Source organism: Lathamus discolor, chromosome 5 (genome assembly GCF_037157495.1).
Source record: "Lathamus discolor isolate bLatDis1 chromosome 5, bLatDis1.hap1, whole genome shotgun sequence".
NCBI lineage: Eukaryota > Metazoa > Chordata > Aves > Psittaciformes > Psittacidae > Lathamus > Lathamus discolor.
This window is the reverse complement of record NC_088888.1, coordinates 110,088,939-110,104,810: the sequence shown is the minus strand read 5'-3', so window position 1 is coordinate 110,104,810 and position 15,872 is coordinate 110,088,939. Positions and strand designations below refer to the sequence as shown.

The 15,872-nt window shown below is 41.7% G+C and overlaps 1 protein-coding gene across 19 annotated transcripts in view; it reads left to right on the top strand.

Annotated features, from left to right (window-relative positions):
- The window catches only part of HMBOX1 (homeobox containing 1), a 113,887-nt gene that overhangs the window by 71,684 nt on the left and 26,331 nt on the right, over positions 1-15,872 (top strand). For all 19 annotated transcript variants that reach the window (XR_010613285.1, XM_065681902.1, XM_065681907.1 and 16 more), the window contains 2 exons: positions 980-1,090; positions 9,672-9,825. Coding sequence is in view for 18 of the 19 variants with exons in the window: in XM_065681902.1 (XP_065537974.1) it covers positions 980-1,090; positions 9,672-9,825 (265 nt within the window). In the remaining variant the exon portion in view is untranslated. The remainder of the gene's footprint in view (positions 1-979; positions 1,091-9,671; positions 9,826-15,872) is intronic.

Here is a 15,872-nt window from a genome sequence, read left to right as displayed (position 1 = left end):
TCAGTATTATCACCAAGCAGGTGGTAGCGCAGGTGGTGTTCAGCCGTATATTATTTCTTGGGGCACCTCCTAAAAATTTACTTCTCAGGTGAGTTTAGATGTTATTAACCCTTGCTGTTAGCTGAGGAGTCTTGTGGAAAGCACTAGAAATCCTCCAGTACTGCTTCAGTTGTTCAGCAAACTACATGTGTTTTGATATATTCAAATGAATCTCTTAGTGCACTTTTAAACCTCTTGCATTATGTGGTTCCTCTCCTTCTAATCACTTCTTTTCTCTTTCTGCATTGATCCTTCATTCAATGTCACACTTCGGAAATCACTGTTAACTTCTAGAGGTTTTTCCTATTTTAGTATTTTCTTTGAATTCCTGCCTAAAAAACTCTGGAACTTTCTGTCCCTAATCTTGTGTGGATACCTAGAGCATGAATCCTGCTTTGCTGAGAGACAGTCGCCATTTGTCTGTTTTCTGGCTGCTGTTATAGCTACTGGTAGTTGGCTTGCTCCATTTCTGGACTGATTTGATCTATATCACATAATCTGGTTTTGTGTTTATCTCCCTTCTTATTCAGGACTTGAATGGTAACAATCTCCCAACTATCATTCTTCAGATATATAATAGTGGGTAAGGGACTTGTTCCCATTTCACAGATGACAAAATTCCAGAATGTGGGAAGTTGTGAACAGTTCAAGTCAGTGGTAGATTTGCCTTCCCAGTTTGTACCCTCTTTGCTTGTAGGTTGATTGTGCTGATTCCAGGATGTACCTTGAGTAAAGTTTGAAGATAACAGGGAGAAGTCAAAACAGTTAGGGATGGGGATGGGCAAGCTTGAACTATACTTTTTTTGTGGTTGAACCATTATGAGTTCCTGAGCTTTGTAAGACACCTTTTATCAGTATATAAACCATTTTAAAATGTTTCGAAAAGAGCAAGTTTTCTCTTTCTCTTTCTCTCCTTTTCCTTTGTTCTGTTTTTTTACAGGTATCAGCCAGAGCCGGATCTCCCATTGGCTATTGCAGCAGGGGTCGGACCTGAGTGAACAGAAGAAAAGGGCATTTTACAGATGGTACCAGCTTGAGAAGACAAATCCTGGTAAACAAATACAGCCTAAACATCTCCTGCTGTTTTATTTACGGAAATAAATAAAGCCTTTTGTCACTGTTTTTTATTATCACTGATCATTCACCTCTTAGTCTGGTGTCCTGTAGAGGTATTCCCTCTGACCAGTTTACTTTTTTTTAGGAGAGTAGGAACAAATGTGCACTTTGCTTTGCAGTAAATGATCTATAGCTGACTCATCCATAGCCGTGTGTCCAGTTCCTTAGTCATGTTACCCTTTCCTCTCAGTGTAGCTAGCTCTGGGAATCAGAAGCTTTCAAGTGAAGTTGTAGTCAGGTAACATGAAATATATGCTGAGGCTCTTCAGAGAAAACAAATAAAAAACATTCATAACATCTGCATAATAGAATGTTGCATCAAAAAATAAAACCAGTTTTGTGTAGAGGAACTTTGAGATAACTTCAGAGAGTTTCGCTTTGGATGGGATGTTGATAGAGTGATAAGTTGGAGATGTGCCTCTCAAATCCCACCTGCTTCTTCAAATCTCAAAATAGATCTTAAATACAAAAAGTAAAGCTCCTCGTTATCTTCTCACTCACCAGCAATCTTCAAAATCACAGTAGAATTAATTTCCTTGCATTGTTCTTCTCCATAGAATTTTTTTTTTTTGACAACAGTTCCTATTTTTCCCTTTAGCGGTTTTATTGTAAAGATCAAAATATTTACATTCCATTTCCTTTAAACGATGGCATGATTAAATTAACTGTCTAATTGTTTTAAGAAACTTAAGACTTGGACTCCCTAATGTGAATTTGGCTTTATATCAGAATTCTATTAAGAAAAATTCCAGTGAAAACAGATCTTTACAACTTCTGCTTTGTGTATAAGCTGAAAATCAAAGAGGCTGAAGCTGTTAGTTGGTTAGAGAATGAAAAACTGGAGCTTAAAGTCGGGCTGGTTCAGATTCATGGCTGAGCCCATCCTTTCTGTTAAGCACCTATTTAGAAAATGGTTTCAAAGAATGAAAGTGCCAAGGGTTGTGAGGTGCTGTCAAGCTGCAGGGATTGCCAAGAAGCCTTGATTTTGCAGTGCACGGAACTGTGATACTAAGGACCAGCAGTTACCAGTATAACTGCCTTGAAAGCCTCAAGTTGTACCCTATGAAGTAACTCTCAGCCACGTCCCTTTTATGCAAGGTAATGCCTCCAAAACAGTGGAGAGAACTAAAGGGGGTTTGGAAGATGTAGTCGGGGTGGGGGGGGGAACAAACCACGAAAAAACACAACAAAAAACCCCAAAACAGAAGTTTCTCCACTAACAGTGAAAACTGTGTGGATCTTTCTCATGGCTTTGCACCTTGCCATTTGGAACTGTTTAAGAACCAGTATTCTGTGCTGAGCTAAGCGAAGCTGTGTCAAACTTAGCACTAAAATCTTTACTTCCTCCTCTTAAACTTCTTTCTTTCCCCACATCCACAAGCTCACATGTTGTTTGTCCTTTCACTCTTGAGAAGCATCTAAGAAAGGAAGACTTAGAACACTGAAGGTTATGGCTTAAATTGAAATGAATCGACATTAATCTCTAGTTCTCCAATGCACTGTCTTCCCAAAGTCTTGTTCACTTTTCTTTATACACACATGGAAAAAAATCTGGAGTTGCTGCTTGAGTGTAACTTGTTTTCAAACAAAAGTTATTGCACAGCATTTCCAAGAAGTGTAAAAGGCAAAATGGCTCCTCAGCCTATGCCAAGGGACTATTTAGATGCATTTAAATTCCTTTTAGAACCAAGGAACATTTGGTTTCTTTTTAGTGACTGAGGTAAAGGAAGGAGCTCTCAGTTTTCCTGTAGCTGTTGGAAAAGTCTGCTTGAGGAAAATGTGGTGGTATTTATGTATTGTAGGATAACCCACTGCTTTGAATTACTGCCATCTACTATATTGCAGGTCAGATTGGCTAGCCAAGAGATAATTAACATGGATACATGCAAGTGTATGCAGTGTCTTAACAAAGGTACAACCTTGTCCAAAGAACTGTGGCTTTAAATTACTGTTACAAAACCAATTTGGAGCCTAAGATTTGGATACTACTTACAGTATCCTGTGACTAGTAGACTAGACTAGCCATTCAGCTATCATCTGTAGAGTCAGAAAGTGAGAAAATCAGCAGAACTTCCTGCCGTGTTCAAAAGAATCAATGCTGTCATTGCACTTTCTGTAGAGTGCAAAAGTCTGTCCTTCCGTGAAGAAAAATTAAATGACTGGCATGTGTTTTTTCTGTTTCTCACTAGGAAGTGGCATTTGGCTTTATATTACAGAATCATATATCCCATCTTTTCCAATTCCAGCTGCTTGGAATAAAATCTCAATCCTTCCCCTTTGATAGAGTCAGATCTGTCTGTGCAGAGGCACCTACATGTTTGAGTTGCCAATGGACAAAGTGAGGTCTTTGGGAGCTTTTAGTTTTCCCCCATTTCTTCAGTTCCTTAATTTGGAAAACTGGATTTTCAGAGTTAGTCCATTTTCTGACTGAATTCATTTGCGTAATAATGGGAAGAAAACTTTTGCTTAGAATTGAAACAGTTTTAAAGGGCTAGGGTATCAAATATAATCAATTTAAGAACTCTTAACGAAGAATAGTTGTTTAGTACAGAAAGCAGTGGTGATCACTTGGCAGACCTGTAGTCTTTCCTTGACTCTGCCAGTTTTTCTGGCAAACAACTTCTCCTTTGCACCTCACTTTCCCATCTCGTAGATAAAGATGAGACCGTTTACAGTGTGTGACTTGCCTGCCTTGCCTGTAAGCTCCTCACAGCAGGGACTGTCTATTGCTATGCCTATATAAACAAAAGAGGACTTATAAATACATCAAAATGTACTTTATTTTTCTTTTTTCAAATGTATAATGTGCTATATAATGCTTTAAATCGTCCACAAGCAGTCCAGCATTTGCTAACCCAAGAACTTTGTGTTGTGGAGCCTTACAATGTTTTTGACATGTTGCTGCTGTTGAGATGTCGCTCCTATGGAGAAGAGGCTCAGCAATTCCATTACTTTCCTTATTTGTCAGCTTGCTTTGAACTCTTGAATATGCCGTTTGTTATTTGCTTGGTTTTGTTTGCTGGTTTGCATAGACAAGTTCCATACTTCTGTCTTTGGTGGTGGGTGTTCAGACAACAGCAGACTTGAACATGGCAAAAGAGACAAGGTCTCACGTATCAGGAAATAAAACAACTTTTCCTACTGTATGCAATAATCTTGCTCAAAAATTTCTTGATCAACATTTTCCCGGTAGGAGTGATGTCAGAGTTAAGGGCAATGCTGTGAATTCCAGTGTACTGGTGATTGTAAATTCTTTCTGGAAGCAGTTGCCAATTAGGGTGAAAAGCAGTTTTTTGTTGAAGGGAAGAAGTCAATGCTAAATGCTGATGTTTGAAAGGTCTTTCGTCCAGTTAATAGGCATACTTTTGATTTAACCTGAGTTTTTTTCGGACAGGCACCACATCTCTTGTGTTTTGTAGAGGACTGAGAGCATTTTGGCAGTAGATAAATAGTATATGTTTCAGAAGCCGGTGTACTAGTGCAGAGTCCTGTAATGCTCTGACTGTTTTTCAGAGCCCATAAGTTTTAAATAAATAAGTAAATACTCCTTTTTACATTGCTAGTTGCTAGTCTGATTAGTTTGGCAGGCACTGGGTCTTGGGCAATGAGGAAAGTTTGTCACAAGAAACTTTGGCATGTCTTTTGCCTCCGTGTACTGCGTATTGAAGCTGGCATCTAGAAATGATGTGTTGAAGTTACAGATGGATACAGACTGATTCCATTTAGTCTGGATATTTATTTCTGCCAGCCTTCTGTAATAGGAAGGCAGCTGTGGTCACCTTGGAGAAAACCATGTGCTCTTCCTCCTTGAACAAAAGGGAAAAAGAAAGGTAGTTATTATCAAGTTGTAACATCTCTCGTGTTATTCCCATAGCAGTTCTTGTTTAGCTATAGAAGAAAAGCCTTCAAAAGGGAAAGAAAAGAAAAAAAAAGGAAAAAATCAGGGGCTGGATATCCCATGAGATTTGAACTGGAAATGTATTGTTGCTGATTTACTATTTTACAGAGTAAAGAGAAAATAGTCCCTGCTTTGATCCTCTCTATCCAAGCAATGAGCTCTGTAGGGAAGATTTTGCTGTGCAGGCTGCTGATTAAAATCTAGCCTGGCTGAGGAGTAACTGAAAGGTGTTTATTATGTGATCTCAGGTCAGCCTGGCTAAAAATACAGCATGACATCTGTTCTTATCAGTATAAATATATGATAAGTACTTGCTGCAAAGGCTTGCCAGGAAATGATTTCTTGGAGCTGGGAGATGGCCTGAGGCTTGCTCCAACCATTTTGCGCATCACCCCTGTATGATGGGGCCTCTCTGAGACATGTGATGTGGATCAGGAATTGCATGTGACACTCCTAAGAGCAATGCTCTTTCTTCAGGAAAGTATCTGGGAAGTGCCGAGAGAAAGCAGGCCTTTGCCATGAGGAATTTTGAGTATAGAGATAGAGCTGCATTCCAGCTGGAGAGCACCACTTTTGCCTCCTCTCCCCAAAACCCACCTGCAGCATCCCCAAAGTCATAGCTGGCATTTGTGAAGATGCTGGCTTGCATAATGGAAATACAGTACTGCTGCAAAAGGTGCGTGGCACTGGCAGGGAGTGAGAGATGTTGCATTTCATTTTTCTGTGCAAAAGCAGTTCTTCCCAGATGTTTCACCTCTATACCCCTTAAAGATGTATTGCTTTTTGATGCATATCCTAAGATGAAAATCTTACACTGCTTTTGCTCTGCTCATTCTGCTCAAGAGAGAATTTCCTCTTCTTAAGTGTTTGAGGGGTTTGTAAAAAGAATCTGACCTAGTAACAAAGGTGAAACTTACTAAGTTGTAAAGAAGTTGAGCTGGGTAGCAAGACTGAAATGAAGCATTCAAACAGGGATCCGCAGATGCTCATTTAGTTGAGCATGATGAAGAAAAGTTTCATAGTTACCTTATCAAAAGTGGCAGCAGTGCATATGTCCTCCACTTTTGCCACTTGTGCAGCCAAGCACATTTGGGCCTCTGTATGCATTCAGGTGCATGGGACTTTACCTGTGTGCAAAACCAGTGATGGGTACTTGCTTGTAATTCTCAGCATACTTCTTTCTGACCTGCTACTGATACTGATGTTACCCCATGTAAAAGAGAAATAAGTAAATTGATCTTGCAAGGCTACTAAAACAAAGCAAGCATCTTCTATTCAATAAGTGAATATAAAAGTAGCAGGAGCAAAGTTATGCTTTAAATGCAGATTCTTTTCTGAGAAAGAATTATGAGAAAAATCTCAGGCAAATTTAACAGAAGTACTTTGTGCCTCTTATCTCAATCATAGAATCACAGAATGGTTTGGGTTGGAAGGGACCTTAAAGCTCATCCAGTTCCAGTCCCCTGCCACAGGCAGGGACACCTTCCACTAGACCAGGTTGCTCCAAGCCCCGTCCGACCTGGCCTTGAACACTGCCAGGGATGGGGCAGCCACAGCTTTTCTGGGCAGCCTGTGCCAGGGCCTCAGCACCCTCACAGTGCAAAATTTCTTCCTAATATCTAATCTAAATCTACAATTAGATTGTTAGGCATCACTGATATTTCTATACTCTCCCTTTTGAAATAAATTTGTCAGGTAGGGAAAGTATACTGCTAAGGCAATGCAGGGAAAGGTAATTTCTTGTCCCCTTCTCCCCTGTTTCTTTTTTAATCTATTTTTTTTTTATTCTTGAAGTGCATTTAAATCCTAGCAACTTGATGCTGACCCACACCCCTACACTCTGCAAGAACTAGAAAGAGTAGATAAGGAAATTTCTTTGAAATGCCAACATGGTTTTATGAGGGGGAAGTCATGTATGACCAACCTTATAGCCTTCTATGAGGAAGTGACTAGGTGGAGGGATGATGGTAGAGTGGTAGATGTAGTTTTTCTTGATTTCAGTAAGGCATTTGAAACTGTCTCCCACAGCATCCTCATAGATAAGCTAAGGAAGTGTGGGCTTGACGATCAAGTAGTGAGGTGGATCGAGAACTGGTTGAAAGGAAGAAGGCAGAGAGTTGTGGTCAATGGCGCAGAATCTAGCTGGAGGTCTGTGACTAGTGGAGTTCCTCAGGGGTCGGTGCTGGGACCGGTGCTGTTTAATATTTTCATCAATGACCTGGATGAGGGAACTGAGTGCACCCTCAGCAAGTTTGCTGATGACACAAAACTGGGAGGAGTGGCTGACACACCAGAAGGCTGTGCTGCCATTCAGCGAGACCTGGACAGGCTGGAGAGTTGGGCGGGGAGAAACTTGATGAAATTTAACAAGGGCAAGTGTAGAGTCTTGCATCTGGGGAAGAACAACCCCATGTACCAGTACAGGTTGGGGGTTGACCTGCTGGAAAGTAGCGAAGGGGAAAGGGACCTGGGGGTCCTGGTGGATAGGAGGATGACCATGAGCCAGCAATGTGCTCTTGCGGCCAAGAAGGCAAATGGCATCTTAGGGTGCATTAGAAAGGGAGTGGTTAGTAGGTCAAGAGAGGCTCTCCTCCCCCTCTACTCAGCCTTGGTGAGGCCGCATCTGGAATATTGCGTCCAGTTCTGGGCCCCTCTGTTCAAGAAGGACAGGGAATTGCTTGAAGGAGTCCAGCGCAGAGCCACAAAGATGATTAAGGGAGTGGAACATCTCCCTTATGAGGAGAGGCTGAGGGAGCTGGGTCTCTTTAGCTTGGAGAAGAGGAGACTGAGGGGTGACCTCATCAATGTTTACAAATATGTAAAGGGTGGGTGTCAGGATGATGGAGCTAGGCTTTTTTCAGTGATATCCAGTGATAGGACAAGGGGCAATGGGTGTAAACTGGAGCATAGGAAGTTCCACGTTAACATCAGGAAGAACTTCTTTACTGTAAGAGTGACAGAGCACTGGAACAGGTTGCCCAGGGGGGTTGTGGAGTCTCCTACACTGGAGATATTCAAGGCCCGCCTGGACAAGTTCCTGTGTGATGTACTGTAGGTTACCCTGCTCTTGTGGGGGGGTTGGACTAGATGATCTTTTGAGGTCCCTTCCAACCCTTGGGATTCTGTGATTCTGTGATAAATTGGTAATATAGGAAATATTTCACATGTCAATAAAAGTAAGTAATCCATGTAGGCTCATTAGCTGGGAATTAGGAAGAGCCACCATCCGTTGTGCGTGCAAGGCAGAGTTGTGGGCTTCCCTTCCTAGAGACTTCTCCTGGGTAAGAATTTTAAGCTATTTTGGGCTCTGATACCTAACACTGATACAAGGCCCTAGCAGTAAGGAAAATACTCACTGTGCGTTTCTGGAAAGGAACACAGCCAAGTGCCTAAATAGCTAATTTCTTGCTTTTTAACTCTCTAGGAATTTGTTTATTGGTTAAACTTTAAATTCCCTTGACCCTTTTACTCTGTTTTATATTAAAGAAGCAGTTTTATTTCACCAACACAGTATGTTTTCATTATTAAATCCTAACCATTCTGAGTAAGTTTGAGTACCCAGAGGGATTTGCTTTTTCAGCCCTGCTTTTACATGTGCCCAGTACTGTTTTCCTGGTGTGAGCAGAGCTGCCTGCTTCTCTTGCATCTATCCAGGCTAGTTTTGTGCATGAATTCCAGTAGAGCTCAGTATGCTCATGGGATACAAATGGTGATTTATCTTGTCATGCAACTGGAGTTTTTCAAATTTTTTGCACACAAGAACTTTCTTCCCTCCAAAGGAAGTCACTGAGCACAAAGCTGTCCTTCAGAGCATACCCTGTTTTACGTACTAATGTCCTATACCAGGTTCCCATCCTCACCAAGGGATGTATGAAAGATCAGTCTTTCAGTTTGCTTGATTTATCTTGATTTATTAACTGAGAGACTCTTGTGGAAAGAATCAGTGGTAAGTTTCAAAGGGGCTTTCCTGAAGGCATTTTGCCAAGTCCTGACTCTTGCTTGATGCTTTCCAGCTCAGGATTCTTGAAAAGAAAAATATATCCATAGAAGGGGGACAGAAGAGGAAAGGTGTGATGTTAATCTGCTTTTAGTCACTTTTTCAGGCAACCTAGCACTTTCGGAGCCCATGTTTGTACAGGTTATGGAGGGTGTTTCTATTGGTGAAGCTGCTTCAAGTGTTTACTCAGCTCTTTGGACATGTTGAAATACCTTGGGCATAAATTTACCTTTTGCTTCCTGAGACTGATGTACAGTTAAAGAGAAACCTGCTATTTCTCGTTTTGTGGCAGAAAAGGTAGCGGCACGCCTAAATAAATCCCAGCTGGGGCATAGCTCACCCTTTCCTCTCAATGAAGATAGGACAGCTTTTCCAAAGAGGCTGTCAGCTTGGTTATGTCTCCATTAGATTTCCACGCTCACCTGATACCTCTCTGGCTCGGAGGTTGGGGATGAGAACTCTAGCTGGCTTTGTGTTTCTTCAAGGTGTCTGTGTTTGATAATGCTTTGCTTTTTTAGTTTAAATGGTTTATCATCTGTCTTGTCTTTTTTTCATGAGCAGGAGTGAGAAAATGAGCATGTTTTTTAATCCATTAGGAAACACAATATTTATTATTCTTAGGGGCTACATTAAGCATGAGACCCGCTCCTATTCCAATAGAAGAGCCAGAATGGAGACAGACGCCTCCCCCAGTCACAGCTACCTCTGGGACCTTCAGACTACGGCGAGGCAGTCGGTTCACCTGGAGAAAGGAGTGCCTGGCTGTTATGGAAAGGTACGTCACTTGGGGGTTTTGGAGATGGGCATTTTAAAGCCAGTGCAGGTGTCCTTTTTCCTGCTCTGGTGAACACCAGCTTCATTTTTGTGGATGTGTTTTAGCATCTTAAGCCAGTAACAGTGTAATAATTTGAATTTAGATGGTAGAGTAGGAGGAACCATTTTACTGTTTCTGTTTTAAAAAATATACTCCTTTGGACAACACCTCATTTTTTGTAGCCCCTAAAACATCTTGTCCATAGCTCAGTCTGGGAGCATTGACATTCAGCTCTTCCTTTGCTTTTGCAGAAATCTTTCCATTTAGCCTAACACAGGCTCTGTCTCAGTGGGGGTCTGTGCATGCTCTTTACATTCTGCATTTCTCCTTTCCCAGTTTACTCATTTGTCCTCATAATGAGTCATGTTATAGTTGTAACTGGCATTTCTGCACCACTGTAATTGTTCAGGATGCAAAACTTTGTCTAACAAGCAGTAGATTCCTTGTCCAAAAAGGCTCTTACAACCCTTTTACATGAGCTGGGAACAGTACAGAGCAAAGTGGATCTTTCAAATACATATGCAGAGTGGCAGGTGATCATTAGAGCTCCCAGCCCTTCGGTCCTGCAGAGACGAAGCACTCTGAGTCTGGGCTCCTGGCTGCCTATGTGCTTTGCCTTTCCCTCTCCTTACGCTAATGTCTCTTTTGTGGATAATGTCGTATAATAGAAAAGGGCTAGTGAACTCAAATGTAGTTTAGGAATGAATGCTTATTTCTGGTACAGGCTAAATGGCTGGGAGGAGTTTTCTTCCCTCAGAGAGTGTGAGGAACCTCCTTTCCATGGAAGCACCAGATGACTCTGTGTGTGCTATACTCCTCTCTGCTTTGCAACTCCATTGAGTTCTTGGCCAGCAAATTTTTAGGATCTTCTGCCATTTCCATAATGCTTCTCTTTCATTTTGCGTGCACAAGGGCCTCTGGAACTGATCAGAAGCAGGAAAGTGCCTCCATTGCCTAAGCTGTCAAAACACTGAGCTCCCTCAGGGACCCAAGCCATTTTACAAACAAGAGGGACATACATCTGTGTGGCCACAGGCTGTCACAAGGTCTTTGCAGGGCTGATACCAGTAACGAAGTGTTTGTTTCCCTGTTCTGTCCTGGCACTGCACTGATGTTTTCGGCTTTGGCTTAATGTTTCCCCAAAGGAAATAATGTAAATGTTTGAAATCTGTTCTGTTCTCTTTGCTAGACCCAGCTAATGCAAACTCCTGAAGCCTAATAGTGTAGGGGACTGGGTTTTTATGGTGTCCTCCTCCACACAGGCAGTACGATGTGCAGTAGGATCTTTAGCACTTTAAAATGCTTGTGTGACCATCCTGATTGCAGTATGTAAAATGGCAGAACATTACAGCTCCATGTACCTTCAGGACAGTACCATGTCCTTACTAACTCCTCTGTGTGTGAAATACTGAATTACTCTGAAGTAAAATTAGAGATTTTTGGGGATGGGTATTTTCCTTCTTGGTTTCTGTCTGGCTTGAAGTATGATAACTGCTGTTATTTGCTGTTTGAATCACGATAGTGCCTTAGACTACTTTGTGCTAGGCACTGTGGAAACACAGAGCAGGAGGAAAAAGCTAAGCAAGTGCTCCCTTTTCTCCTTCTCTCTCCCAAAGCCAGTCTCTGCTGTGACACTCTGAAGAAGTCAGGCAACCTGTAATGGTTTGGTATGTGTCTGTTAGAAAGGTGTGAGTTTCGATTGTGGATACGGAGAGAAGCAAGTCAGCGTGTTGACATTGGAAACCATCCAGTTGTATATAGAGATACATAATGACTTGATCTAATTTTTTTTCTTGTCATTCTTGGGTTTGTTTGCTGTGTCTTGTGCTCTGCAAGGTCTTTGTTGCTGGAGTTTTCTTCATATTCTGCTATTTCATGGAGACTTCTGCCACATTGCCTTCATCTTGGCTTTAATATTTATTTGCAAAGCCTTTGCTAGGTCACTGCGAGCACTGGATTTCACAGCCTTGGGTGTGGGTACTGGAAAGTGTGGCTGAGGATGTTTGCTTGATGCAAGAACACAGTAAACTCGAGCCGTGGTAAAAGCTTTGTGTGACAATAAAACTACACTGTAAAGCAAGTTGGGACTATGGTTGTTTAACTGTTACACTTTAATAGGCCTAATTGAGTGGAAAGGATGAGCTATTTTATATTACAAGTTTTGAAAGAGTAGAAGAGAAGCACTCTCTTGTGAGCCTTAGGAAGAAGCTAACTAATTTCACGTACAAGTCACTGGAGTCCTCTAGGCTTGTGCTAGTATGACTGATTAACAGCAGCCAGGTTGGAGGTAACCAGACCCCTGGCTGTTTGGCCCAAGCAGATCAGGTTCACTGGATGCCATAGGGTCAGGAATGAGCATTTGGACCAGTGAAATGGTCCAAATTGAATTGACGTCTCGTGTGGTCTGTGCCATTTATCTGGTAATTTGCATTTTCTTCTGAAGGATTAAGTTTTGATTGTGAGTGGAAGCATCTTACCCAGTTTAATGGACTATTTTCTTTAATCAATACAAATTTCATTGCATTGTGTGTCTCTGTCCTGCAGCATCTTGATGGTACACCTAGATTTTGGTGCACACAGGGATTTGCAGATCTTGATGAACACAGGGATTTAGGCATCTAGTTTTGAGATTCTTATTTGGGAACCTCAGTAAAGTGCTTGTTCATCTTGGCTTCTAGCTATTCAGTAATGAGAAATAGAGATCCAGAACGCAATTCTATCCCACTAATGCAACTCATATGAGGGCTATATGCTCCTTCTTCTCTGGCTACAAAAGAGAGGAGCCTTGTGCAATTAGACCTAACTTTGGTGATTTAGTTAAATGCCTGAAGATAAGAGGGTTGGATCTAGACCTTAATGGAAACTTGTGTAGGTGATGCAGAACTATGTCTTCCTATAAATTCTGAAACATCGGTGTGAAGCTGTATAAAGATACTTTTGGCAAGGATCAAAGTCTTGGGCTGCTCTATCAGTTAATTCTGGTACGTGCTTCTGACTTTGATTCAGTTGGTAAGAAATGCAGTTGCTAAAAGTCGATGTGTCAAACCAGCTGAGAGCACTTCAAGGAAAGAATCTGAATTTGATTGCAAAAATTAGAGAGGTTTGCTTCTAGGAACAGGCTCTCCAACTGAAAATGCACAGCACCAGTCAGGATTTGGCACATGAACTGAATGAGAAGGGTTGAAGGGCTAGTTTCTCTTTTTAAAAAATATTTAAAGAAACAAAAAGTCCAGTGCAGTTCATTATTGTATTGATGCCAACCCGTTATAATTAAGATTAGAGTTAGGGTCAGCATGTATACTTAAATGTACGTAAGTGTCTGTATACAGGGTATGTGTATTAAAGAAACTAATTGGTTTATACTGGATTTCCGGAATGCTGCTTGTGGTTTCTGTAATTCAATTCTCCAGTCTTTACTGCTTTTTTGGAAATTCTCCCAGGGTAGTTTATTAGTTGCTAGGCTTAGATTTCGGACAATAGGTTCAGGACTCTTTCTCCCTCTTTCTTTTTTTTTTCTCCTTAATATCTCTCCGAATATTTATGCTCTGAAGGTTAAGAGGAGCAATAGTTCCAGAAAGTAAAGTTCTATATTTAACTGCAGACTAGGTGTGGTTCAGACAACTGCAGTGCAAGCTCCCTCTCGCTGCTGTTCTAGTGATATCAACCTTGACCTGCTCTCTTCTTGAGCCTCCTGCTCATGAAATATGCTGAGTTTTGTGTGCGGTGGTGATGTCGTGTGGCTTACCCTCCTTTGGGAACAGAGCTGAGACTACAGTAGTCCTTTCTGAGGTTAAACTTGAAAGTCTGTCTCTGGTTCAGTTTCATGTTTTTCGTTACGTCTTGTCCCACAGATATTCTTTTTTTCTTTTCTCTGCTTTACTTCTTCTTTTCAACCCCTCTCATTATAATTATGAAGTTGAAAATTCCCTTAGGGCTTTCTCTTTTGAATGAAACTGTATTGTCTTGTCTATTTTTTTTTTCCCCAAGTGACTTGTGCTTCTCATCATATGTTGGAATGGAGTTTATCTTCTTTTTTAGGGAAAAAAAGCATCCAAGATTGGCAGCAGAATGAATGACTGTATACCTGTTTTAAGGCATTTTTGTTGGGTGCTATTAAAGACGGGGGGGAGGGGGGAAGTCTGAGTGTTGTTTTTTAAGTGTATGCTTTATCGAAAGATTAAATTAAAATAACTGAAAATTCTGCTCTAAACAAAATGAATAATTCATCAGTTGAAAGTATTTCACTTTGTTTAGGGGGCAGGGACTTTGCTTTCTGGTTGAGGGTTATTTGGTTTCATGTTATGGGTCTGTTTCTTTATTTTAATGCTTGACTGTGTTTTTTGAAGCATCCTTTTGTACGGATGTATTTAGATTAATTAAGACTAGATGATACAGCTACTTAGTATCCCCATTTCATAGATGGCAAAACAGAGTCAGGTGTTCCACTTGGCCTTGTGATCCAAGACAACTTTATTCATAAGAGAAATGGGTTTAGATTTCACAAGGTACTGAGGGTTTAGTTTCATGATACAGCTGAGCTGAATTAACGGTTTGTCACCGTCTCATCCTTAGGTGTTACCTTGTCTCTTTGCCCTTCTCAGTTCCTCCTCCTCAGTTTCCCTGCTCCTGCCACTCCGCTTTGTGCCAGATATGTTTCTTGTCTGATGGAAGTACCAGCCAGTTTAGCTCAGTTCAGAAAAAAAATAAATCCTTTTTATTTCCCCCTGCATTTTACTGAATTGGTTCAGCTTGCTGTGCAACAAGGGTGTGCCAGAACTGGCCCAGGGCAAATGACAGGAGTACACCACTGAGGGCACAGTAAGGGGAAGTTAAACAAAATGAGAAACAATTTTTCCATGGTGTTTGTTTCGGGTTTTCTTTTTATCTGCTTGGTTTTGTTCTGATCTTGTTTACTTTCAGCTGGATGAGTTCCTGCTTTAGTTAACAGCATGGTCATGCTGACAATGGTGCTGGCATCATGGAAGAGGTGTCCTTTGATTTTTGCCAGGGAGTGGGAGTGTCTTACACTGTCAAACTCTGTTAAATTTGACCAGGTTGTATTCTTGTTCCCGCTTTAAAGTGGAGCCAGGTTGGTGAGGAAAGTTTTCTCCCTGCCAAAATCAGTCACTGTTGCGTTTCCATCAGCCGCACACTTACGCTGGAGAATATTTAGCATCATCTACCCTCCTGAAAGAAGCTCCTCCTGTAGTGATTCCAGCAAGCAGGTGCCGGGCTAGGCTGGCAGAGCCCTGTGCATGGTTCTGGCGCTGAGCTATATCAGCCCTGACATGCGTTATTAGAAATTCTTCCGATTGTGAAAGCACTATTACTGCAGCTCTCCTGAGCACTGGGGCTTCCACGGCTTCCCTGGGGAAAATGAGAGCTCTATTAGCTCCAGAAATTCAGTTAGGATATTTTCTTAGTTAATTTCATCCCATTACTCTTAGTTATGTCCTCTAGCAGAACCTTAATACTGGCCCCATAGGGGATCTAAGTTTCCTGTGCAAGGCTTTGGAAGAGATTTAAGTTTTGGATTCATTGTGTTTCTCCCTTTTCAAGCTGACAGCAGAGCAGGAAGTAATGTCTTTTGGCCCCTTCCATTAGGCTTATACATTGTTAGAAACAGAACATCAGTTTCTCATCAATGTAACGATGTCCATCGGTTAGCTTGGGAATGCTGCTTGTCTTCTTCAGGTTTGTTTTGCAGCCTGCTGGGAGGTGAGGAGCGCTGAGAGTTATGCTCTGCTGTCTTTATGAGCATTGCATGGTGTTGCACCTTTCAGTGACTCGCCATTATCAACTGTAAAATATCTGTCATAGAATCACAGAATGGTTTGGGTTGGAAGCTCATCCAGTTCCAGGCCCCTGCCATGGGCAGGGACACCTTCCACTGGGCCAGGTTCCTCCAAGCCCCGTCCAACCTGGCCTTGAGCACTGCCATGGATGGGGCAGCCACAGCTTCTCTGGGCAACCTGTGCCAGGGTCTCACCACCCTCACAGGGAAGAAC